The following is a 25,033-nucleotide window of genomic DNA, read 5'->3' on the forward strand; positions in this document are numbered from 1 at the left end:
ACACCCTGGTCAGCACTTGTCATTTCTTGGAGTTGTTGATGGTAGCCATTCTGACAGCTAAGATTTGGAAACAGCCTAAGTGCCCATCAGCAGATGAGTAGACAAAAACTATGGTACATTTACACAATGGAATACAACTCGGCTGTAAAAATGAAAAAACTCTTACCATTTGCAACAACATGGATGGACCTGGAGAGTATTATGCTAAACTAAATAAGCCAGTCAGAGAAAGATAAGTATCACATGATCTCACTCATATATGGAATCTAATGAACAAAATAAACTGATGAACAAAATAGATCCAGACATAGAAGCATGGAACAGACTGACGAATTTCAGAGGGAAGATGGGGCTGGGAGGGTGGGTGGGCAGGGATTAACCAGGAACTTATATGCATATATGCATAACCCATGGACACAGAGAAGAGTGTAGTGAAGGCCTGGGAGAGGCGGGTGTGGGGTGAAGGGGATCAATGGGAAAAGAAAAACAAAGGGACCATCTGTAATACTTTCAACAATAAAGATAAATTTAAAAAGAAAAAAAAAACATTTATAAATTGACCCATGCAGTTCAAACCGGTTTGGTGTTTCGGGTTGTGCTGTTTGAGAGTTAACTGTGTATCTATATGTATACACCAAATTTATGGCACTATTATCAACAGGAGCTTTTTAAAAAAATATATTTTTACTAGAGGCCCAATGCATGAAATTCATGCAAGAGTAGGCCTTCCTTCCCCCGGCTGCCAGCACCAGCTTCCCTCTGGCACTCAGGACCCAGGCTTCCCTTGAAGCCCTGGCTTCATCCGGAAGGTCGTCTGGAAGGACGTCCAGTCTAATTAGCATATTACACTTTTATTATTAGAGACTGATTTCAGAGAGGAAGGGAGAGGGAGAGACAGAAACATCAATGATGACAGAGAATCACTGATCAGCTGGCCCCTTCTCCCCCACTGGGGATCAAGTCTGCAACGCTCACTCACATCATGACCTCCTCGTTCATAGGTGGATGCTCAACCCCGAGCCACACTGGCCAGGCTCAACGGGAGCTTTTTAACATCACCTGCTAGTTCATTATTGCTCTAATGTAATGTACTACTGATTATTTTATTTTGTATTTGGCCTCGTTTCTACATTTTAGCGTTAATTTATACACAATTAGATTAAATCAATCTTTAGCCAATTTATTTGGCTTTTCTGGCTACATAATGTATATTTAGTATTAATTTTCTCTATTTTCTTAAATAGAGGGTACAGAAGACGTTGGCACTTCGTGAATCAGATCCTTCGAATGCTCTGCCGAGACAAAACAGAAAGCCCTACCCTCCTGGGGAACATTTGCCTCAGAGGAAAGGCCACCCCACCTCGGCCCCTCCCCTCAGCGGCAGGCCTCCTGCCACCCTTTTTATTTTCTTTCTTTTTTTTTTTTGGAAGGGTTTTTTGTTTGTTTAATACATCTGAAAAGAATGCATATACAAAGAATTGAGACACGAGAAAGCATTGGTTCAACACTAATGAAACTACAAGAACTGGGATTTGGGGAGGGTGGAGAATATTACCTAAACATGTTTAACAATGTTGGAAACTGCAACCAAAATAAGCTGATAAAATCCCTATTAACACTTATGAAGAGTCTTCAGAAGACTCTCTCCATGGTTTTTATTAAACTAGAGCCTCAACTGGCTGCTCTAGGGTTCCTCATGCAAAACAGAAAGGGGATTCCCCTGACTGGTCCCCATGCTGTTAAATGTTCTCTCCACCCCCACCCCACCCCTAGCTTCTTAATGAAGCAGGTCTCCATCCTCATAACTTGAAGAGGATGTGAACATTCCACAGACATCTGTCTTCTAGCACCCCTCCTATATACCAGGTCTTCAGCTGTGTTCTAGGAACACCATATCATACACTATTAAGCTGCACATCTATATAAAACAATGACTGACAAGGAAAAAATGTTTTTTTAATTGTGTACTTAATCTATTTGGTATATTTCAAAAGGTGCAATATTTTCTTCATTTATCAGTGAAAGAAGTTAGACTTTAACTTCAAAAAAAAAAATCAGCAAACGGCTAACAAATTTCCTTGAAAGTCAGTCACATATATAGTGCATCCTAGAAAAGAGGAGGGGCAAGACAGGTTCCACCCACTTTCATGAGTTTCATCAAATACTGAACCTACTCAAGGGTGGAGAGAAAAGGCAACTTTCAAAAAGGAGTATGTTACTAAATGAGGCGTTTACTATACTCCTTCCTAAGAGCACCGGTGGGGAACACGTTTTCTAAACTAGATCTAGGAAGTAGAATGTGGAATCACTCCATCCTCCTCACCTAAAGGGCTGTCCAATGGTTAACGAATTTTTTTTAAATGACTAAATAAAAACGAATTCCACACACACACACCCCCTCCCACCGCAAAAAAACCCAAACAAACAAAAAACAAAACTAGATGTCTCAGACCACTCTCCAGAGCGGAAGCCGGGAGCAGCTTCAACAACCCCAATTAGTCTGTTACAGAGTCATCACAAGCACGCCTTGCTTTTAAACAAAACAAAAACTAGTACTGATCACTTTTCTGACAATACACAATTACTCAAAATTAACCAGTATTGAGAGGGGAAAGGGAACGTATCTGTGGGCCTTGTTTCACACCAGTGCATGTGGGTAGGTGCAGGGCATTTGTCATTACTGCAAAAACAAATTTTAATTTTTAATCTTTCGTTTGATTTAAACATTGCTTTTAGTATGCCGAAATCAGCTGTGCAGAAAGGGCTCTGGAGAGATGTTCATAGCAGCACACACCTGCGGCTCTTCTTCGGTTCTGGAGGCTCCAGGGCAGCCGATACTGCTTCGTCAAATACATTCTTTAGGCCTTTCTGTGTGAGTGCAGAACACTCCACATACCTGACAGCCTTCAGGTCACGGGCCAGCTTTCCAGCAGTCTCTGGAGTGATAGGTTTCTGTTTGTTCTTGGCAAGTTTCTCAATCGGAGAGGGGTCATCTCTGAGATCTGGGTCCCCACAAGCAAGAAAGGAGTCTTTGGACAGTGGTGAGTTATCTCAGGCACCCACTTTTCTTTCACATTTCCAAATGAGGATGGAGAGACGACTGAAAAACAGACTGGAAATACATCTGTTTGTGGATAACTCAGCGGTCGTAATCTGTCGTAATCCTTTTGCCCTGCAGTATCAAAAAGTCCAAGAGTATATGGCTCTCCACCAATCATAACTGTGACTGCATAGTTGTCAAAAACGGTCAGTACATACTCAGATGGAAATTTGTTTGTTGTGTAGGATATCAGAAGGCATGTTTTACCAACAGCAACGCACAACAATGCACTTAATTATCTGCATTGTTGAAACAGTTTTATATCCACTTTAAATATTTCAAATCCAATGATGACCTCAGCCTCTCCACCGGGCCTGCCACCCTTTTTCATTTTGCAGCAGAACCCATTCTGATGGATGCTGAACTTGAAAACTTTTATTCCCGTCAAATATTTACTCAATAATTCTGATGACTCGAGATCCAATCACAGTTTAAACAAACAGCAAGAACATTTTATGTGTGGAAAGGCTCACCTTACACACTATTTCAGTTTCAGCTACAGAACAGGTGAAGATCAAGGTCTTCTGTGCCTGACTTGGAATGAAGTCAAGAGTCTGGAGTAAAGTAGAGGTTTTTTCACTTTCTAGGCAAAGATGTACCACCTAGTAAGGAAATACAGAAACAATGTGATTTTTTAAATGTTTAAGGTGCTCCAGTTTTACTTTACTTAGGCAAGTTATGATTTTAATACAAAAGGATGTGTAGGAAACCAATATAAATTTAACTTCCCAAGGAAGGAGATAATAAAGATTAGAGCAGAAATCAATGACATAGAGACCAAAAAAACAATACAGAAAATCAATGAAACCAAGAGCTGGTTCTTTGAAAGGATAAACAAGATTGACAAACCCCTCGCCAGGCTCACCAAGAAGCAAAGAGAAAGGTCCCAAATAAACCAAATCAGAAATGATAGAGGCGAAATAACAACAGACCCCACAGAAATACAAATGATTGTTAAACAATACTACGGGCAACTCTACTCCAACAAACTAGACAACCTGGAGGAAATGGACAAATTCCTAGAAAAATACAACATTCCAAAACTCAATCAGGAAGAATCTAAAAACCTCAATAGGCCAATAACTATGGAAGAAATTGAAGCAGTCATCAGAAAGCTTCCAGCAAACAAAAGCCCAGGGCCAGACGGCTTCACAGGGGAGTTCTACCAAACATTCAAGGAAGAACTAAAACCTACCCTCCTCAGACTACTACAAAAAATTCAAGAGGAAGGAACACTTCCAAGCTCATTCTATGAAGCCAGCATCACCCTAATACCAAAACCAGGTAAAGACATCACAATGAAAGAGCATTACAGGCCAATATCCCTCATGAACATAGATGCCAAAATCCTCAACAAAATCTTAGCAAATCGGATCCAGCAGTACATCAGAAGGATCATACACCATGACCAAGTAGGATTTATCCCAGAGATGCAAGGATGGTACAACATCCGTAAATCAATAAATGTGATACATCACATAAACAAATTGAAAGAAAAAAACCACATGGTCATATCAATTGATGCAGAAAAAGCATTCGACAAAATCCAACACCCATTTTTGATAAAAACTCTCAGAAAGGTGGGAATAGAAGGATCATACCTCAACATAATAAAAGCCATATATGACAAGCCCACAGCCAACATCATACTCAATGGACAAAAACTAACACCATTTCCCCTAAGAACAGGAACAAGACAGGGATGCCCACTCTCACCACTCCTGTTCAACATAGTACTGGAAGTATTAGCCATTGCAATTAGGCAAGAAGAAGAAATAAAAGGCATCCAAATTGGAAAAGAGGAAGTAAAACTGTCCTTATTTGCAGATGACATGATATTATACATACAAAACCCTAGAGACTCCATCAAAAAGCTACTAGACTTAATACATGAATTTGGCAATGTAGCAGGATACAAAATTAACCCCAAGAAATCTGAGGCATTTCTATACACCAATAGTGAACTTTCAGAAAGAGAGATTAGAAAAACAATCCCATTTACCATCGCACCAAAAAAATTAAGATACCTAGGAATAAACTTAACTAAAGAGGTTAAAGACCTCTACTCAGAAAACTACAGGACGTTGAAAAAAGAGATAGAGGAAGACATAAACAGATGGAAGAACATACCATGTTCTTGGATTGGTAGAATCAACATCATTAAAATGTCCATACTACCCAAAGCAATCTATACATTCAACGCACTTCCCATTAAAATACCAATGGCCTTCTTCAAAGATCTAGAACGAACTCTCCAAAAATTCATCTGGAATAAAAAAAGACCCCGAATAGCTGCAGCGATCCTGAGAAAGAACAAAGTAGGTGGGATCTCAATGCCAGATATCAAACTGTATTACAAAGCCACTGTTCTCAAAACTGCCTGGTACTGGCACAAGAACAGACATATAGACCAGTGGAATAGAATAGAGAGTCCAGAAATTAGCCCGAACCAATATGCTCAATTAATTTTTGACAAAGGAGGCATGAACATACAATGGAGCCAAGATAGTCTCTTCAATAAATGGTGTTGGGAAAATTGGATAGATATATGCAAGAAAATGAAACTAGACCACCAACTTACACCATACACAAGAATAAACTCAAAATGGATAAAGGACTTAAATGTACGACAGGAAACCATAAAAATTCTAGAAGAATACAAAGGCAACAAAATCTCAGACTTATGCCAAAACAATTTCTTCACTGATACAGCTCCTAGGGCAGTTGAAACTAAAGAGAAACTGAACAAATGGGACTACATCAAAATAAAAAGCTTCTGCACAGCAAAAGAAACCATCAACAAAACAACAAGAAAACCCACCTCTTGGGAAAACATATTTGCCAACGTCATATCTGATAAGGGCTTAATCTCCAAAATTTATAGGGAACTCATACAACTTAACAAAAAGAAGATAAACAATCCAATCAAAAAATGGGCAAAGGATCTAAATAGACACCTTTCAAAAGAGGACATTCAGAAAGCCAAGAGGCATATGAAAACATGCTCAAAGTCACTAATCATCCGAGAGATGCAAATCAAAACAACAATGAGGTACCATCTCACACCTGTCAGAATGGCCATCATCAACAAATCAACAAACGACAAGTGCTGGAGAGGATGTGGAGAAAAAGGAACACTTGTGCACTGCTGGTGGGAATGCAGACTGGTGCAGCCACTATGGAAGGCAGTATGGAGGTTCCTCAAAAAATTGGAAATGGAACTCCCATTTGACCCTGTGATCCCACTACTAGGAATATATCCCAAGAAACCAGAAACACCTATCAGAAAGGATATATGTAACCAGATGTTCATAGCAGCACAATTCACCATAGCTAAGATCTGGAAACAGCCTAAGTGCCCATCAGTAGATGAATGGATTAGAAAACTGTGGTACATCTACACGATGGAATACTATGCTGCTGTTAAAAAGAAGGAACTCCTACCATTTGCAACATCATGGATGGAACTGGAGAGCATAATGCTAAGTGAAACAAGCCAGTCAATGAAGGAAAAATACCACATGATCTCACTCATTCATGGATAATAAAGACCATTACAAACTTTTGAACAATAATAGATACAGAGGCAGAGCTGCCTCAAACTGATTGTCAAACTGCAGTGGGAAGGCCAGAGAGAGTTGGGGGGCAGGAGGGAGGGGAGTAAGAGATCAACCGAAGGACTTGTATGCATGCATATAAGCATAACTAATGGACATAAGACACTGGGGGGTAAGGGAAGGTAGGGGTTTGTCAAGGGCGGGGGGGGGGGGGGAAGGACACTTATGTAATACCCTTTGTAATACTTTAAGCGAAAAATAAAAAAAAATAAAATAAAATAAAAAATAAAAAAAATAAAAAAAATTTAACTTCCCAATTACAGATTTGCTGAGGACATTAAAGCTATAATCCTATATAATAAAAGGCTAATATGCAAATTGTCCCCTCAGGAGTTCGACCGCCCAGGAGTTCAAAAGCTCGCTATGGCGTGCACTGACCACCAGGGGGCGGGTGGAATGAAGGAAGGCTCTGGCTGGCAGCCGGGGGAAGAAAGGCCCCAATCTGTCCTGATTGCCAGCCAGGCCTAGGGACCCTACCCGTGCACGAATTTCATGCACGGGGACTCTAGTCTTTTAATATTAAGTCATGACACATTCATTAGCACCCCACCACGCCCCCATGACTCATTACCTGCTGGACACCGCCGTAGAGAGCAGCCTCTTCCATGGCAGTGATCACGATGTAGGGGTCATTCATGAACTCTTTGATTAAATGCTGTATATGTCTGTTCCAATGAACTCCAACTGCAACAATTTGATGTGGTGCAGATTCCCTTTCTTCAACTTCAATATTTTTTTTAAAGTTATCTAATATAGCAAACATCTAAAAAATTAGTATAATTTAATTTTTATTTCAAAAGAGATTAGTTTGACAAAACTTAAAAGGTAAAGGATTGCATATTTTCTGTTTTCAGAGTGGAGAAGGCCTTTACAAACATAAAAGTAACAAAAAAGGAAAAAATGCTAGGTGCAAACAAAATTAAAACATTAACATCCAGGTAAATATGTGTAACATATGTACCAAAGGATTAACATCCTTATACAAAAACTTCTACAACTGATTAAAAAAGACAATCCCACCAACAGAAAATAATAAACAAGCAGTTCATAGAAGAATGAGTACAAATGGCCAGTATGAATTCATGCTCAACTTAACAAGTAAATAAGGAAATACAGATTAAACTAATCAGATGCCATGTTACAAATCAGACTAGAAAAGAAAGCTGGACTGAGGCCTCCCACTGCCAGGGGTGCAGGGAGTGCAGTGTGCAGGGTGGCGGTACAGTGCCTAAGGGAGTGTAAATTGCTTCCAGAAAGGCAACTGTACAAGGCAGTCTTCTGGATATTAGTTTTGCAAATCAGAATTGAGATTGTAGAGGCATTCAGAAACCCTGTGCAGACCGACAGAGTCAGTATCTAAAGCTTGGACTTGAACCTGAGGCCATCACTGCTCCCAAATGACTGCTCTTGGTCATCATGTTACACTGCTTCCAACAAATGTCTTATAAGAATTCAGTCTTTGATCCATTAATCCCCTTTGTAGGAATTTACCCTATGGGAAATGTGCTAAAAAGATGTATTATGTTCTGAAGCCACACACACACACACACACACACACACACACACACACACGTACACACAATGTTAAATATCTAAAATAAGACAATTATAAAATAAATTATGTTATGTCCATAGAATTCAATATCATATGGCAAGTAACAATCACACTGTAGAACAGTAACAATACAATGCTATTTACTAAAAAATGCAACTTATAAACTACCACAGAAAGGTACTGATATTATTAATTCCTATGATGAGGAATTACAAAAAAGAAAGAACTACCCCAGAATAGTGATAGTGATTTCCTGAGTATAAGATTATGGATGTTTTCAAGTGCTCTCCTCTATTTCCCAAATTTCTAATATAAAAATTGCTTTTATAATCAGAAAAATATTAAGTAATTTCGAAAACCTCCATAATTTTGCTTTTCAAATAGAACACTGGTAAGAAAATTTCAGAAAAAAATTCTCTCTTCTTAATCATAGAAATTAAAGAGAAAAAATTTTAAATTAACCAGCTTCTACCACAAATAGACACTCTTCTTGAACCCTAAAAACAATGAACACTTTAATTTTATATATTTGAGTAGTAATGATATCTAAATGGATGCCTTACTTACTTGTTCATTAGCTTCAAAGAATAATACTTCCACCTCATCCAAAATGAGGTGACAGAGTCTAAGAAATAACAAGCTTTGATATCTGAGAAGTCTCAGGAGGCTATGTGGTGTTGTAACCATTATATCACCTATATTTTAAAAGAAAAAAAAATTAACATTTTAGATTTTCCACAGGTTTTTCTAACATTTCCTTTCCTAAGATTCCACATACTTTCTAGAGATGCCTTCTAACAAAACAAAAAGCTGTTTTTCTTACTCAGGTGGGTGAGGCAAGAAGTTTACCTGCCCAGCTAACCCCACTCATTACTGGATTAACTACCTGGGCTCCATCACGTTCTGCACAACTAAAAGACGGGGAGCGTTTAGTCAACATCTAACAAACAGGAGGTGTCAGCAGGTAGTTCATAAATGAATGAAATCACATAGTTTTCTCTTTTTCTCACAGAGATAAGCCAAGATAAACCTTCATCATCTATACCCATCAGAACTGACAGGGGCGGTCTGAGCTAGTGACCATCAGCTGCATCTCTCAGCTCCCTGACACCTGCAGCTCCCAGGCCTGCTGGGCGGGGTTCCACTGTGTTCCGTAGGGAAAACCAAACAACTTGGAAGGATGCTTACACCCCCTTGGAAGCTTCATATTTTTGGCTTCATCTTTGTGGAGTCCAATTGTTAATAACAAAGGATGAAGAGGCCTGGAGGACACACCATAGACTCCCAATAACTCAAAAATAAATTGGGCCTTTTTCCACCCAGGACACACGATGACTGCCAGAGGCTGCAAAGACAAACAAATCCACATAATTTTGAACAAAAGTTAGGAATCAGACACAGTATCTGTGAAGCATGTAGACTCTTTGTCCAGAGTAAGCACTATATACATTTTTATCATCATCACATAGGTCAGAAAAGTTAAACTACAATTTCATCAAAAAGGATTGAGACACATTGGCTCAGACTTTGCTAGGGCTTAAACTAAGCACTTCACAAGTATTCATCCCCTTAGCCCTTAAAACACTCCTACAGGACAGAACCTATCGCTACGTCATTTCACAGAGGCAGCGTCTGTGGCACAGAGAGGGGAAGTCAGTTGCCCAAGGCTGCACAGCTGACACATGGTAGCAACAAGATCTGAAGCCAGGCAATCTGGCTCTACAGCTCCTGCTCCTCAGCGTAAGGGTGAACTAACCGCTTCCTGAAAGGGGCCTTTAAAAAGGTTAACATCTCTTCCTTAGGTGACTGTGTTTCCTATAGCACCATCTGAACCCTGCCCTCCACTCTGCCACAGATATCCGCTGAAGGCGCACAGCCTGCCCGCACCTAACTGAAGACAAGAGGAGACGGCTTTCCTTCACACAGGTCCCGGCGAGCGCCAGCTTCCAGGTGTCAGCCTGGAAGCAGGCTGACCATGGACATGCAGAGGCAGCAGAGTGGACACAAGGACAACACCTGGACACCCTTCCTGGCCCAGCCAGGGTTCTATCTCCACACAAGCTGCATCTCGTCAACGCCGTCAGCTACTAACTGACTGATGGATATAAATGTATCCATTTAGTTTTATTAAATCAATACCTAATAACTTAGCCAATGCAGATTTCCAAAGGAAAATCATTACACTACCTAGCATAATTTGAAAAATAAACTGTCATCTTTTCTAAAACGCAATTCTAAGTGTCTTTTCGTACTGCTATTTCTCACCTTGTAATGAGGGGCAGAACAATTTGCAGGGTGTCCTTTGGGATAGGATCTGAGACAAAGGCCACACCCAGCAAAGCAGATGTCACTACCCCACTATCAAATATCTGATCCTCACACCCCATTTCTCTCCTCACCATCATTTTTCTCAGCTATCTTCAGATTCTGACACATGGGAAAAATAAAGGTTTATAAAAGTGTGGGGGTGCTATGAAAATATTTGAAAGAATATGAGACGATGACAGAAAACCTACATTCTAAGCTCACTTCTTATCACACTTGCCAGCTGTTAAGAATTTAAACCAGTAACTTCCCATTAATTTAATTTTCTCATCTGTAATACTGGTGAAAAGAACACATGGCCTGACCATCTCATAGGGTAGCCAGGCCAACTAGCAGTGAAATACTTTTTATAAACTATATATTTGTCTCTAAAAGCTGGACTCTCTTGACTCAGCAGATCGCCCACAACTGGGAGGTCAAAGGTGAGAACAGTGTGAGATGACTGTGATCAGATAAAAGTTTCTCATGGGACAGTTTCTGTCCTGACAGTTTGAACACCAAATGAATAATGTAACCTAAATTTTACTAAAGTTAGGTGTAAATTTTAAAAGAAATATTTAATCCATTTTGTTGTGAAACAAAATTGTCAACTTACTCCGTTTCTACTTGGTAATGACTTGTAGCAGCCCCCTGTTTGCAAAAGCGTAAGCACTGGTGGAAGGTACAACAAAGGGTCATTTCCACACTGAGAAATGACAACCACATCACAGCCACGTGCTATGGGAGGCCAAGAGTAAGATTCAGTGTGGCTAGGTCCCAGAAACTTGTTTCTTTGAAGAGCCTACAAAACATCAATAACAACCAAAAACCACAATAAACTAATGAAAACCCATCTCATTGCTTTTACCCCAACAACATGTATACGTTGCTCATTCTGGCATTTTCCACTGAATCTTTTCCAGCACCAAAGTCCTGCTAGAAGATTCTTGCTTTTCTAGGCTCCAAATTAAAGGATCCAACTGACCACCCAGGTGCTTAACGCTCTCCAGCACAAGGATATGGCTTCTTGTCTAAATCTGCCGGTGCATCAAGTTCACTTGTCAATCTTTTTAAAAACATGCCTTTATTTGCTTATTTTCTATATGACTGTTACTAAAACCTCCCAAATGTCCCGAGTTCTCCAGCCACATTGATACTATTTTCCAAAAGGCTGATCTCATGAGTTATCTCCATGAAGTCCTGCTCCCAGGCCGAGCCCACTGCAATCAGGGCTGACTCCTCTCTGCACCTGGTGCGCAGCTGCCATCCTGGGGTCTCCCTGCTCCATCCCCCGCTTGTCTGCAACACACACTGTCTTCTTTACTTTCTTGTGTTGGTGAACATATTTCAGTTGCTTCTTGACAAAGGGCGCAGAGGAAGTACATGTGAGGCTTTGCGCATCTGAGAATGTCTTCATTCCCCCTCACACTTCGTTGAGAGACCTCTAGGCTAGAAATAACTTATTAGAACTTTGGAGTCAGTGCTCCTCTGGTGTTACGTGAAGCCTGCAGCCATTCCGATTCCTATCCTGCGTGTGGGACCAGATTCTTCTCCCTGGAATCCTTCATGGTCTCTGAATCCCTCCAGTTTAGATGCTTTGCAACAACATCTACTATCTTGTTCCTCCGTTGTGCTGGGCCTGTGGTAGGTAAACTCCCTTAACTCAGGAAGTCATATCCATTGAGTCTAAAAATTATTCATGTGTTATTGTTAAAATTGTCTGCCCTCTTCCCCCCTTTCTTTCTGGAAATTCCATTTCAGATATTGGACCTCAAGTTGACACTCAATTTCTCTTTTCCTCCCTATTTCCATCTCTTAGTCTTTTGTTCTACTTTCTGATTATTAGATTTTATCTCTCAAATCAACTGTTGATTTTTATGTCTACAACAGTATGAATTTCTAATAACCTATTTTTTATTCTCTGTTCCTTTTCTATAGTGCCCTGTTATTGTCAAATACATACAATATATACCTTATTTCTAAGGATATTTATTTTCTAATGTTTTCTTCTATTCTCTACACGGTTTATTTACATCAGTTTGCTTGGGTCTTACTTTTTTCCCTTGGGTGAGGGCTTTCCTCAAACACCTAACTGTCCCTGACGCTCACCTGAGGGCGGAGCAAAGCTCAGCACCACGTGCGAGCCACATCACCGCTGAACGCGGGGCAGCAAGCACATGTTTTTAGTGGGAGAATCCCAAACAGCATCATCTAAAGGTCATGCTCTAGGGCCAGTTTCTCCAGAAGGACCCTTCCTTCTCCTTCCTGAGCAACTGGCTCTGGATGTTTAGGAAACAGGGTGGGGAAGCTCACAAACTACCCCCCCCCCCCCCACTTCACTCCTCCCTCGGGGTGTCGACCACACCCTGCAGCTGGGAGCCTGTGGAAAGCTCTTGTCCACCAAAGACTTCGCTCTCATTCTAGTCGCCCTTGGGGTTTTATTCTTTAAAAAAATATTTCAAAACTTTTTTTTTTATCAAAAAAGGAAGTAAACATGTATGATCAATTTACTACATAAAACAAAGGTCTATAAAGCAATTTTGCTAAGACATATATCATAACCGTCCTGGCAACTCATTTCTTCCAAGTCCTTTCCACAGGCACTTTTGAGAACTTATTTCAGAAAAGCACTTACAGTTACACATGGTTTCTCCATAAAAGAATTAGTCACTTGTAAGAAGTTAGCCTGGACTTAAGAATAAATAAGGAATTAGTAACAGAGGCTTATAAGAGAATTTCAAAAGCAAAGAAATTATACAAATGCAAGTTCAGTAGAAGCTTTTATTAAAAATCCTTTCACCTTCGGGCAGGTCAGTACTCCTCCTCGAGTTTGGTTTCAGGAGCACTTTTACCTTTTTCAGGTCTGCCGAAAGCGGTGCCGTGTCGATGGACAAGCAAGGCTCAATCTTGTTTCGGAGCACCGCAGAGGCCTGCTGTGCGCCTGCCTTCAGCTTCTGCAACTACAGGACACACACATCAGTCTGCCTGCGGTGTCAGCACGGAACACCAAGAACTTTATGGACATGAGAAAAGACAAGAGTTTGAATTCAATGTAAAAACCTAGGTGTATATGCTTATCAAAAACCATCAAAACTACCAAAATGAAAGGAAGATCTTCTAGTATCCCCACTCCCAAGAACTATTTCTCTAAAGCACCGACTCACTAGACAATTTCTAAAAGGATGTCTTCAGATAGTCTCCAACTGAAGGGGTTTCTCTTCTAATCTCAAGTATAGAGGGAGGAAGGAGAGGGATTTAAAAAGTAGTTTTCTTTTTTCACTTTTTTTTAGAGTTGTAATACCTGTTGCAGATCAGAGATTCCATCAGCTCTCAAAGGATCAGGATTTAAAAATTGCAATAATCTGTAAAGTAGTTAAAAAGACAATTTGAAGGGAAAAAATTGTGTCTTTTTCTTGAGTTATTATTCTAATTCTTCTTTGGCAGAGGTAAACTTGTTCTGCTTTGCCTGTTCACTGTGGTACAAAGGCCACTCCACGCTCCCACCAGCCCCACCCTGGGCCTCAGGCTGTGGACACAGAACTGCCAATCCCAGGCCACCTGCTGTGAACCAGGAGAAAGACTGCATGATCCCCAGGTCATCACAGTCTAAACTATCCACCGTCTCCTTCCTTCTTTGCTGTTGAATCCTGAACACCTCCAACTCCCTGGAACCCACAGTGGACGGATGAAGTGTAATCAGTGGGTTCTAAGTAAAGGGCACTCAGCCAAACAGGAGGTCAGATACAACCTTCTAATACAAAAGTATCAGGCGATGGAGCTGTCCCAGTACAACAAAAGAAAGAAATGAGTTACATGGGCAACACAAGGTCTTTTGTTCCACGGAAAGTGCCCACTGTGACACCGCAGCTTTCAGGTGTTAGGGAGGCGGATGTCAATCCAGGTGTCGCTCCAGATCTGCGGGCTCCATGGCTGCCTCAGAGCTCCTGGCCTTGAAACACCCTGTGTAGCTTCTGCTGGATGAGGATGCACACCCCACAGGGTGGCCTCTGGGAAGCTGGGAGCCTGAAGGACTTCCACAGTCAACACCTCGCCCCAGCCATCTCAAGCTAATTAGTGAACAGCATGACCTGTACCCATTTCTGAACTGTCTTAAACTTTGTCACTCTGGTAGCTTCAGAGCAGCTGCAGTACTTGAAATGTAAGAGTGGTTTTATTTTATTTTTTCCATTGATTTTAGAGATGGAGGGAGGGAAAGAGAGAGAAACATCAATATACACTGGTTGCCTCCCACATGGATCCCGACCGGGGATCGAACCCGCAACCTGGGAATGTGCCCTGACTGGGAATCAAATCTGTGATCTTTAGGTGTACAGGATACTCGCCAACCAACTAAGCCACACTGGCCAGGGCTGTGAGAGTGTTTTTAGGCTGGTGGCGTAAGAAGTCTTAAAAGAAAGTATGAAAATATTCTGTGCATTAAACAAGTGTAAAATGAAGTATTACTCTACTGTGAACAACTTGTAAGTAAATACTTTGTGAATCTGGCAGGACAAAGAAAAAAAGATCCCCAGTTCCACACTACAAATAATTAAACAGTTTTTCGAGCCAGTGATAAACCTATTTAACATAACAAAACTGGAAAGAAAGCAAACACCAACCTATATAAAATCAATAGCCCCAAAAGATCAACTATATCTAATTTATTTTGTTCACTTCACCAAAGAAAATCAAGAAGGTGAGATAGGAAATGTATATTTATAGTGGAAGAGAACTTTAAACAGAAAAATATACCTTATGTAAAAAAAAAAAACTAACTTCAAAGCCTAAAGAAGCCATTGTATGTATATTTTTAAATGGGAACAAAGATTTGAAATTTATAATAAAATCATATGTAAATTCTTCCTGCTTATAATTTTATCATAATTATTTCAATAAAAAATTTAGGCCAAGAAAAAAATTCATACTTTATACAGCCATTCTTCTCATTGTATTCTTTCTTCTCAGCCAATCTGAGTGGTTTCTCATTTGACTTCTGACGTAAAGCACTAGAAATAAAAAAAAATGTATTAAAATTTATAAACCCAATCCTGAAAATATCTTTATTTCCTGGGAAAAAAATTTAAAAAGTACCACTAAGGAACAAGTTGATCTATGTAGGTAAATTTATATGGGAACTGGAGCTGAGCCCCTCAAGAATAAACACCATTTGACAGTTCTGGTGCCTGCCAAGAGGGAGTAAGCCCACCACAGCCCCTCTCCTACCGATCACCACTAGGAACTCTGGATAAAGTACAAAACTATAGGGGTGAGACGTCAAAATGTGAAAAACAACCACAATCATGGAGAGTTTCCTAGATTTTTACCTTCCACTATAGCTTGGTGTTAAACTGAGGATGACCTGGGGCGGTGTAGAGGATCTACACTAATAAAAGAGAAACATGGTAATTAGCGTACGACCGCTACCCTTTTCATTGGCTAATCAGTGAGGATATGCAAATTAACTGTCAGCCAAGATGGCGGCCGGCAGCCAGGCACTGAAGCGAGGATGAGGCTTGCTTGCTGCGGACTCCAATGTTCCCCGCCTCACTTGCCAGCCTCTCAGATGCAACTCTAAGCAACTATGTACTATGTTGCAAATAAGAAGCTAAACAAAACCCCAGAAAGCAGCCAGACTGAAACCCAGCCGGACCGAAACATTGTATCCATGTTTTCAGCAGCGAGGCCTCAGAGGTAAAGCTGGCCCAGAATATAAAAAAAAAAAAAAGAAAACAAGGAGCGGTTGGAAGCTTTAGTCACTCGCCAGCCAGAAAACAGCCCTCAGCCCCTCACCCAGACTGGCCAGGCACCCCACTGGGGACTCCCACCCTGATCCAGGACACCCTTCAGGGCAAACCAGCTGGCCCCCACCCATGCACCAGGCCTCTATTCTATACAGTAAAAGGGTAATATGCCTCCCGTCACTGGGATCAGCGTGACAGGGGGCAGCGCCCAAACCCCGATCGCCCTGCGGCTCTGTGTGTGACAGGGGGTGGGGCCACAACCTCCCTATCCACCCTGCTCTGTTCGTGACAGGGGGAGGCACCCCAACCCCCTGATCAGCCCTGTTCTGTGCCTGATAGGGGGGAGCTCCCCAACCCCCTGATGGGCCCTGCTCTGTGTGTGACAGGGTGCGGCAACCCAACCCCTCCCCCCCCACGGGCCTTGCTCTGTGCCTGATAGCGGGGAGCTCCCCAATCCCCTGATCAGCCCTGCTCTGTGTGTGACAGGGTGCGGCGCCCTAACCCCCCCCCCCCCCCCCCGCCCTGCTCTGTGTGTGACAGGGTAGAGCCATAACCTCTCCATCGGCCCTGCCCCGAGTGTGACAGCGGTGGCGCCCCATCCCCCTGATCGGCCCTGCTCTGTGGGTGATAGAGGATGGCACCCCAACCCCCCTCCACGGGCCTTGCTCTGTGTGTGACAGGGTAGAGCCATAACCTCCCCCATTGGCCCTGCCCTGAGTGTGACAGGGTGCAGCGCCCCAACCCCCTGATCCGCCCTGCTCTGTGTGTGACAGGGGGCGGTGCCCCAACTCCCCTATCAGCCCTACTCTGTGAGTGACAGGGGGGAGCTCCTCAACCCCCTGATGGGCCCTGCTCTGTGTGTGACAGGGGGCAGCTCCCCAACCCCCCGATGGGCCCTGCTCTGTGCATGACATGGGGGAGCTCCTCAACCCCCTGATGGGCCCTGATCTGTGCATGACAGGGGGGAGCTCCCCAACCCCCTGATGGGCCCTGCTCTGTGCGTGACAGGGGGGAGCTCCTCAACCCCCTGATAAGCCCTGCTCTGTGTGTGACAGGGGGCAGCGCCCCAACCCCGATGGGCCCTGCTCTGTTCGTGACAGAGGGTGGCGCCGCAACCTCCCCATGGACCCTGCCTTGAGTGTGACAGGGGGCGGTGCCCCAACCCCCCAATCGGCCCTACCCTGAGCGTGACTGAGGGTGGCATCGCAACCTCCCAATCCGCCCTGCTCTGTGCATGACAGGGGGCGGCGCCCCAACTCCCCAATCGGCCCTGCTCTGAGCCCGACCAGGGGCTGCACTTAAGGATTGGGCCTGCCCTCTGCCACCCGGGAGCAGGCCTAAGCCAGCAGGTCGTTATCTCCTGAGCGGTCCCAGACTGCAAGAGGGCAAAGGCCGGGCTGGGGGACCCCCTCCCGCCCCCCGAGTGCACAAATTTTTGTGCACCGGGCCTCTAGTATAGATATAAAAATCTCAAGAGAAACCTCAAGCCAAAGAATGGGGAAGAGGAGCCTTCAAGAAGAAGCTGGGAATCCCAACTGACTTTCCCTCTTTTTCTCTCCTTGGCCTGCCCAAGACCAGCGCTGATCCATCGAGCTGCATGATGCAATGGCAACAGCAGTGTGGTCACCGGAACCCTGAGAGAAAACCTCCCCCTCCCTCTAGAGCAGTGGTTCTCAACCTTCCTAATGCCGCAACCCTTTAATACAGTTCCTCATATTGTGGTGACCCCTAACCATAAAATTATTTTTGTTGCTACTTCATAACTGTAATTTTGCTACTGTTATGAATCATAATGTAAATATCTGATATGCAGGGTGTATTTTCATTGTTATAAATTGAACATAATTAAAGCATAGTGATTAATCACAAAAACAATATGTAATTATATATGTGTTTTCCGATGGTCTTAGGCGACCCCTGTGAAAGGGTCGTTCGATCCCCAAAGGGGTCGCGACCCACAGGTTGAGAACCACTGCTCTAGAGGAACTGGGAAACAGGTCTAAAGACTGTGTGAGGACAAGCTCCATTATTTTCTCTCTCTTATTTCTATTGCTGTTTTGCTCCACAAGCGGTCCCAATCACACAGAACCACCCGGCAGTTTCCCCAAGAGAAATCATCTACCTGGTCAGAGGAACAGGGAGAGGGAGCAACAAGGAAAAAGTGAACGTGAGAAAAATCCTGGAAAAGGAGAGAAAGCCAGAGGGGAGAGGGGATCCCCTATTATTGCTAATGACCCAAAACACATCCCAAGCTCACTCCAAGTTGAGCATATTCAGAACAGACCCAAAGCAGCCAACCAAAGACTTGGAGATTGAGCCAACATTGCAATCACCACCCTCAGAAAGAAAGACAGAATTGAGGTTTGAACCTAAGGGAGTGGTTGACTTCCCGCTAAAACAAATGAACAAGGACAACAGCAAAATTAATATTCTACAGAGGATTTAACAGAAACCAGAGCCTCACATTATACTATTCAAAATTCCAGAATATAATAAAAAAATTATTCAACATGCAAAGAACCAGGAAAATCAGATCAATTGTCATGGGAAAAGATAATCAACAGGGGCCAACCTCTAAAGGCGCAGAAGTGGGAATTAGGAAGCAGTGATTATAACCGTGCTCCAAAAGAAAAGGAAAGGTGAGCACTCTTGAATGGGACAATAAAAGTTCTCAGCAAACAAATACAAACTATTAAAAAAAAGAGAAAATTTTAGAACTAAAAAAAAACATAAAATAAAAATGTCATGGGTAGACTCAATAGCAGAATGAAGATGACAAAAAAAAGACAATTAAGAATTATTAATTTGCCCGAGCCGGTTTGGCTCAGTGGATAGAGCGTCGGCCTGCAGACTGAAAGGTCCCAGGTTCGATTCCGGTCAAGGGCATGTACCCTGGTTGCGGGCACATCCCCAGTGGGAGGTGTGCAGGAGGCAGCTGATCGATGTTTCTCTCTCATCGATGTTTCTAACTCTCTATCTCTCTCCCTTCCTCTCTGTGAAAAATTAATAAAATATATTTTTTAAAAAAGAATTATTAATTAGAAGAATTATTAAGCAACCAAAAAATTTTAGAAAAAATGAACAGAGCCTCAGGGACCTTTTGGACAATATCAATATTTGTCTCATCAGTCTCAAAAAGAGAGGAGAAAGAGATGGGTGCAGAAAAAAATATTTATAGAACAGCTGCTGAATACTCCCTAAATTTGATAAAAGACACAAACCTACAAATAAAGAACACCAAGCACAAAAAACATGATAGAAAAAACACCAAGGCATATAATAAATTGCTTAAACCAGCCCACCCTGTGTGGCTCAGTGGCTGAGCGTCGATCTAGGAACCTAGGAGGTCATGACTTGATTCCCGGTCAGGGCACATGCCCAGGTTGTGGGCTCGATCCCCAGTGTGGGGCATGTAGGAGGCAGCTGATCAATGATTCTCTCTCATCATTGATGTTTCTATTTCTCTCTCCTTCTCCTTTCCTCTCTGAAATCAATTAAAAAATATATATACTAGAGGCCTGGTGTACAAAATTTGTGCACTTGGGTTGTCCCTCAGGCTGGCCTGTGCCCTCTCACAGTCCAGGACCCCTCGGGGGATGTCCGACTGATGGCAGGGAATGGGCTTAAGCCGGCAGTTGGACATCCTTAGTGCTGTCGCAGAGATGGGAGAGGTTCCACCACTGCTACTGCACTCGTTAGCCATGAGCCTGGCTTCTGGCTGGGCGGTGCTCCCCCTGTGGGAGTGCACTGACCACCAGGGGGCATCTCCTGCATTGAGTGTCTGCCCCCTGATGGTCAGTGTGCATCACAGCAACCCGTTGTTCCACCATTCAGTCAATTTGCATATTAGCCTTTTATTATATAGGATATTTTTTTTAACAGGATATATTTTTTTTTAATTGCTCAAACCAGTAATGAGAAAATTTTAAAAGCAGTCAGAGGAAAAGGATCACAATATATTTTGCATTGGGAACAATGTGAGGAACCAGAATGTGGGGCAACATCTTTAAAAAATAGGGGGAAAAGGATTGTCAACCTAGAATTCTATACCTAGCAAATATATTTATTAAAAAAAAAGAAGCTAGCCGAAGCCGGTTTGGCTCAGTGGATAGAGCGTCGGCCTGCGGACTGAAAGGTCCCAGGTTCGATTCCGGTCAAGGGCATGTACCTGGGTTGTGGGCACATCCCCAGTGGGGGATGTGCAGGAGGCAGCTGATCGATGTTTCTCTCTCATCGATGTTTCTAACTCTCTATCTCTCTCCCTTCCTCTCTGTAAAAAATCAATAAAATATATTTAAAAAAAAAAAAAGAAGCTAAAATAATTTTTCTGACATACAAAAGATAAAAAATTTCATCACCAGCAGACCCACAATATAATAAATAGTAAAGAAAGTCCTTCAGGTAGAGAGAAAATGATATCAGATAGAAATCTGGATCTCCACAAAAAGTGAAAAACATTAATGGTAACTACTTAGGTAAATATTTAAGATTATTTTCTTATTATTTATTTAAATCTCTCTGAAAGATACTTTCAATACAAATGACTACAGAGCAGTGATGGCAAACCTATGACACACGTGTCAGAGGTGACACGCATGTCAGAGGTGACACACGAACTCATTTTTTTGGTTGATTTTTCTTTGTTAAATGGCATTTAAATATATAAAATAAATATCAAAAATATAAGTCTTGCCCTGACTGGTTTGGCTCAGTGGATGGAGTGTTAGCCTGCGGACTGAAGGGTCCCGGGTTCGGTTCCGGTCAAGGGCATGTACCTTGGTTGCGGGCACATCCCCAGTGGGGGTTGTGCAGGAGGCAGCTGATCCATGTTTCTAACTATCCCTCTCCCTTCCTCTCTGTAAAAAATCAATAAAATATATTTAAAATATATATATATAAGTCTTTGTTTTACTATGGTTGCAAAAATCAAAAAATTTCTGTATGTGACACGGCACCAGAGTTAAGTTAGGGTTTTTCAAAATGCTGACACACAGAGCTCAAAAGGTTCGGCATCACTGCTATAGAGCCTAGCATTTATAACAAACGTATAAAGTGTATAACAACACTAGCATAAAGTCCAGGAGGAGAGAAATGGAAGCATACTATTTTAAGGTCTTACACTATCCATGAAGTGGTATAATACATCCTTTCTATGACTTCATTATTATCACTGACGTATGTTAGTGAGGATAGGGTTATAGTCAAAAGTCTTTGATACTCATCTTCAAGAAGATAACAAACCATCCTTTGCTTTCCACCAACCAGTACTGCCATCTGGCCCACATTTGTCCATCCTTTACATCAAGGAAACTTCATTGAATCTGCTTTATGGAAACAACTTTATCTGACAAGGTAACAGGAGACTTTAGATCCACTACCAGTTTTTGGTCAACTGTGCTGCTAACCAGTTATCATAACATTTTTCTTTTAAATTAATATGTTTAACCAAAATTTCCAAGGCCAGTCTTTTTTTGAAAATGAATACTTTCTTATAATCAATCTAATACACTACATAAGACAATATTATACTTAAGTCTCTAGTTAATTACACTAAATTTTTAAATGATACCTGTCTGCTGGTATATCTGGATCAGCATATATGGTTATGCCTCTTTTTGTTGGCCAATACACTGAAGATTCAACACACTGTTAAAAAAACACACACATTATTTTCAGAAAGAGTATATATGCTAGCAAAATATATATTCTTGATGAATCAAAATTCCATGAGGCCCTGGCCAGTGTGGCTCAGTTGGTGGGCATCATCCCATGCACTGATAATTCCATGGGAATAATTCTCATAAACAACCATCCTAGATAATTTTCAGGCAACACAGATATAGAGACAAAAAAACTGATTATATCATTGCTATAACCACTATATTGAAATATCCAGCTGAAACCGATTTGGCTCAGTGGATAGAGCGTCGGCCTGCGGACTGAAAGGTCCCAGGTTCGATTCCGGTCAAGGGCAGTGCCTGGGTTGCGGGCACATCCCAAGTGGGAGATGTGCAGGAGGCAGCTGATCGATGTTTCTCTCTCATCGATGTTTCTAACTCTCTATCTCTCTCCCTTCCTCTCTGTAAAAAATCAATAAAATATATTTTAAAAAAAAAAAAAAGAAATATCCACATAGCAGGAGCTGACATTTCAGTATTTAAAATGTCCTGTAATAACTTCACCTATATTGCCAAAGGGACTAGGACAGATTAGTATTGAATTTAACTATTATAGTACCCCATAATCCCAGATTTTCACACCGTTGTTAAAACGAGGATAGCCCAGCTAGTGTTGCTCAGTGGTTGAGCATCAACCTTTGAACCAGGAAATCACAGATTGATTTCCAGTCAGGGCACATGCCCAGGTTGCAGGCTTGATTCCCCAGTGTGGGGTGTGCAGGAGGGTGATCAATGAGTCTCTCTCATCACTGATGTTTCTATCTCTCTCTCCCTCTCCCTTCTTCTGTGAAATAAATAAAAAAATATTTTTTTTAAATGAGGATAAATACCCCATTTTGTAGAGAGGCCACTAGGCCAAGAACAAAGTGAGAGCTGGCTGGAGTTTTTGTTCTTTTGAAATAGAGCAAACATGCAAACTATAATTCTTCACGAATGAAATTATCATAGCCAAAGATTTTTTAATAGAAAACATTTTTGGTTCCTAGATTTTAAAGAATATTCTAAAATTAACATTATGTGAAATTTATATTTAATGAACATTTAAAAACACAACCTTATTTACATCTTTTAAAGAGATGCACTGTTGTTTCTTTTCAGATATATTTTTAGGTGAACCAGGCAAGGAATCCACTTTACATTTCATAGTTTTATCTGAAAAATAAAAATAGTGATAAAAGGTGTTAATAAATAGGAAATATGACAAAAAGGATATTTTAAAAGTATAATAAAATCTTAATGCATAAAATTATTATGGAATAGGGTTTTACATTAAATCTTACTTGAGGGAATTAAATTTTTTTAATTTAAATTCTTTATTGTTTAAAGTTTAAACAATTTATTGTTTATTGTTTAAATATGTCTCCTTTTTCCCCCACTGACCTCTCCCCGGCCACTCCCACCCCCAGCACATGCCCTCACCCTCCTACTGTCTGTGTCCATTGATTATGCTTATATGCATGCATACAAGTCCTTTGGTTGATCTCTTGAGAAAATTAAATTTAAAAATCTTGTTTCACCCTTCTTATTAGAAAATGCTTTAAAAACTCCTTTACACTGGCTTACTAAGAAGTAAACATAATTTACTGTCGTAACTTGGCATACTCTACTTTCCAAAGAGGGCCAGAACATGTCTCCCAACACACATGCTCTTCTTAAAATTTGATTTTGACATTTCTTCCCATGGAGAGATGGGCTCTATATTCCTTTCTGCTGAGCCTGGGTGAGCTTGTAAACAACATGGAAGTGGCGTTATGTGACTTCTAAAGCTACGTCACAAAAATGTCATGTACTGCGACTTGCTCTCCTGGATGCTTACTTCTGAAACCCAGCCACCATAGTTGTGAGGAAAGTCCAAGCAACCACATGAAAAGGCCACTATAGGTATTTCATTTGACAGCCCAAGTTGAAGTCCCAGACAAAAGCCAGCAGCAACTGCCAGACACGGGACTGAATAAATCTTCAAATGCACTGAACCATTAAGTTAGCGCCAGCCTTCGAGTCTTCCCAGCCGAGGCCCCACACACTGTGAAACAGTTAAAGCCTTCCTCCTGTGCCCATACTGAATTCCTGACCACAGAATCCATGAGCATTGTCAAATGGTTGTTTCACATCACTAAATACCATGTTTGTTATATAGCAACAACTGGAACACCAATTATAACTCAGTTCAGCAATGGTTTGAGGTCATAACTGTGCATTTCACTTCTTAATAGTATAATGGATAGAAAACATATTAGAAAACAAGCTGAATCTGAATAACCAGGAAGTGGCAAATTTCTGAAGAAGACTCTCAAATATATTTATCCTCTAGGACTAAATCTGACTTTTGACAAGTGACAAAATTTGTTTAGTGAATAATATGGATAATTAAGCTGGGTAAAAATTAAGATGTGACTTCAAAGAAAAGAAAAACAAAAGAAATTCAACCCAGCAATCATTTATTAGAGTATTACCGAGCAATTCTGGGAAAATATTTACTCTAAGTATCAGTAAGAGAAACATAAATTAAATTAAAAGGTATATCCCTGGCTGGTTTGGCTTAGTGGATAGAGTGCCAGCACACAGACTGAAAGGTCCCGGGTTGGATTCTGGTCAAGGGCACAAACCTGGGTTTCAGGCTCGATCCCCAGCCCCGGTGAGGGTGCATTCAGGAGGCAACCAATCGATGTGTCTCTCTCACATTGTTGTTTCTCTTCACCTCTCCTCATCCCTTCCACTCTATCTAAAAATCAATGGAAAAAATATCCTCAGGTGAGGATTAAAAGAAAGAAGACAAGGTATACCTTTCACCTATTGAATAACACAGATCACTGAAATCACAAATTAGTTCGATGCCATCATAAATATAAAAAAAAAAAAACGGCACCTCACAAAGGTCTGCGAGGAGGTGGAGCGTCACACCAAAGGAAATGGAGATAAAACAGCAGTCTGAAAAGGACTCCTATATAAATCTATTGAAAATATCCAAGAGATAAAAGAAATAGTATACATGAAACAAAACAGATGGATATGAAAAGACAGGCACACATAAAAAGAAC

General features: G+C 41.5%; 1 protein-coding gene and 1 pseudogene across 1 annotated transcript in view; both read right to left on the bottom strand.

The window, feature by feature from the left end:
• Nucleotides 1-25,033, bottom strand: part of TDRD12 (tudor domain containing 12) — an 87,316-nt gene that overhangs the window by 32,532 nt on the left and 29,751 nt on the right. Inside the window, exons 10-19 of the mRNA XM_070399100.1 lie at nucleotides 23,050-23,147; nucleotides 21,887-21,963; nucleotides 15,502-15,582; nucleotides 13,878-13,938; nucleotides 13,429-13,536; nucleotides 11,193-11,378; nucleotides 9,461-9,617; nucleotides 8,840-8,967; nucleotides 7,289-7,480; nucleotides 3,574-3,702 (exon numbers count right to left, since the gene is read on the bottom strand). Coding sequence (XP_070255201.1) covers nucleotides 3,574-3,702; nucleotides 7,289-7,480; nucleotides 8,840-8,967; nucleotides 9,461-9,617; nucleotides 11,193-11,378; nucleotides 13,429-13,536; nucleotides 13,878-13,938; nucleotides 15,502-15,582; nucleotides 21,887-21,963; nucleotides 23,050-23,147 — 1,217 coding nt within the window. The remainder of the gene's footprint in view (nucleotides 1-3,573; nucleotides 3,703-7,288; nucleotides 7,481-8,839; nucleotides 8,968-9,460; nucleotides 9,618-11,192; nucleotides 11,379-13,428; nucleotides 13,537-13,877; nucleotides 13,939-15,501; nucleotides 15,583-21,886; nucleotides 21,964-23,049; nucleotides 23,148-25,033) is intronic.
• On the bottom strand, nucleotides 2,614-3,603 carry LOC138997439 (cell division control protein 42 homolog pseudogene; annotated as a pseudogene).

Source organism: Myotis yumanensis, unplaced genomic scaffold (genome assembly GCF_028538775.1).
Source record: "Myotis yumanensis isolate MYYU_CA2020_CCGP unplaced genomic scaffold, mMyoYum1.0.hap1 SCAF_18, whole genome shotgun sequence".
NCBI lineage: Eukaryota > Metazoa > Chordata > Mammalia > Chiroptera > Vespertilionidae > Myotis > Myotis yumanensis.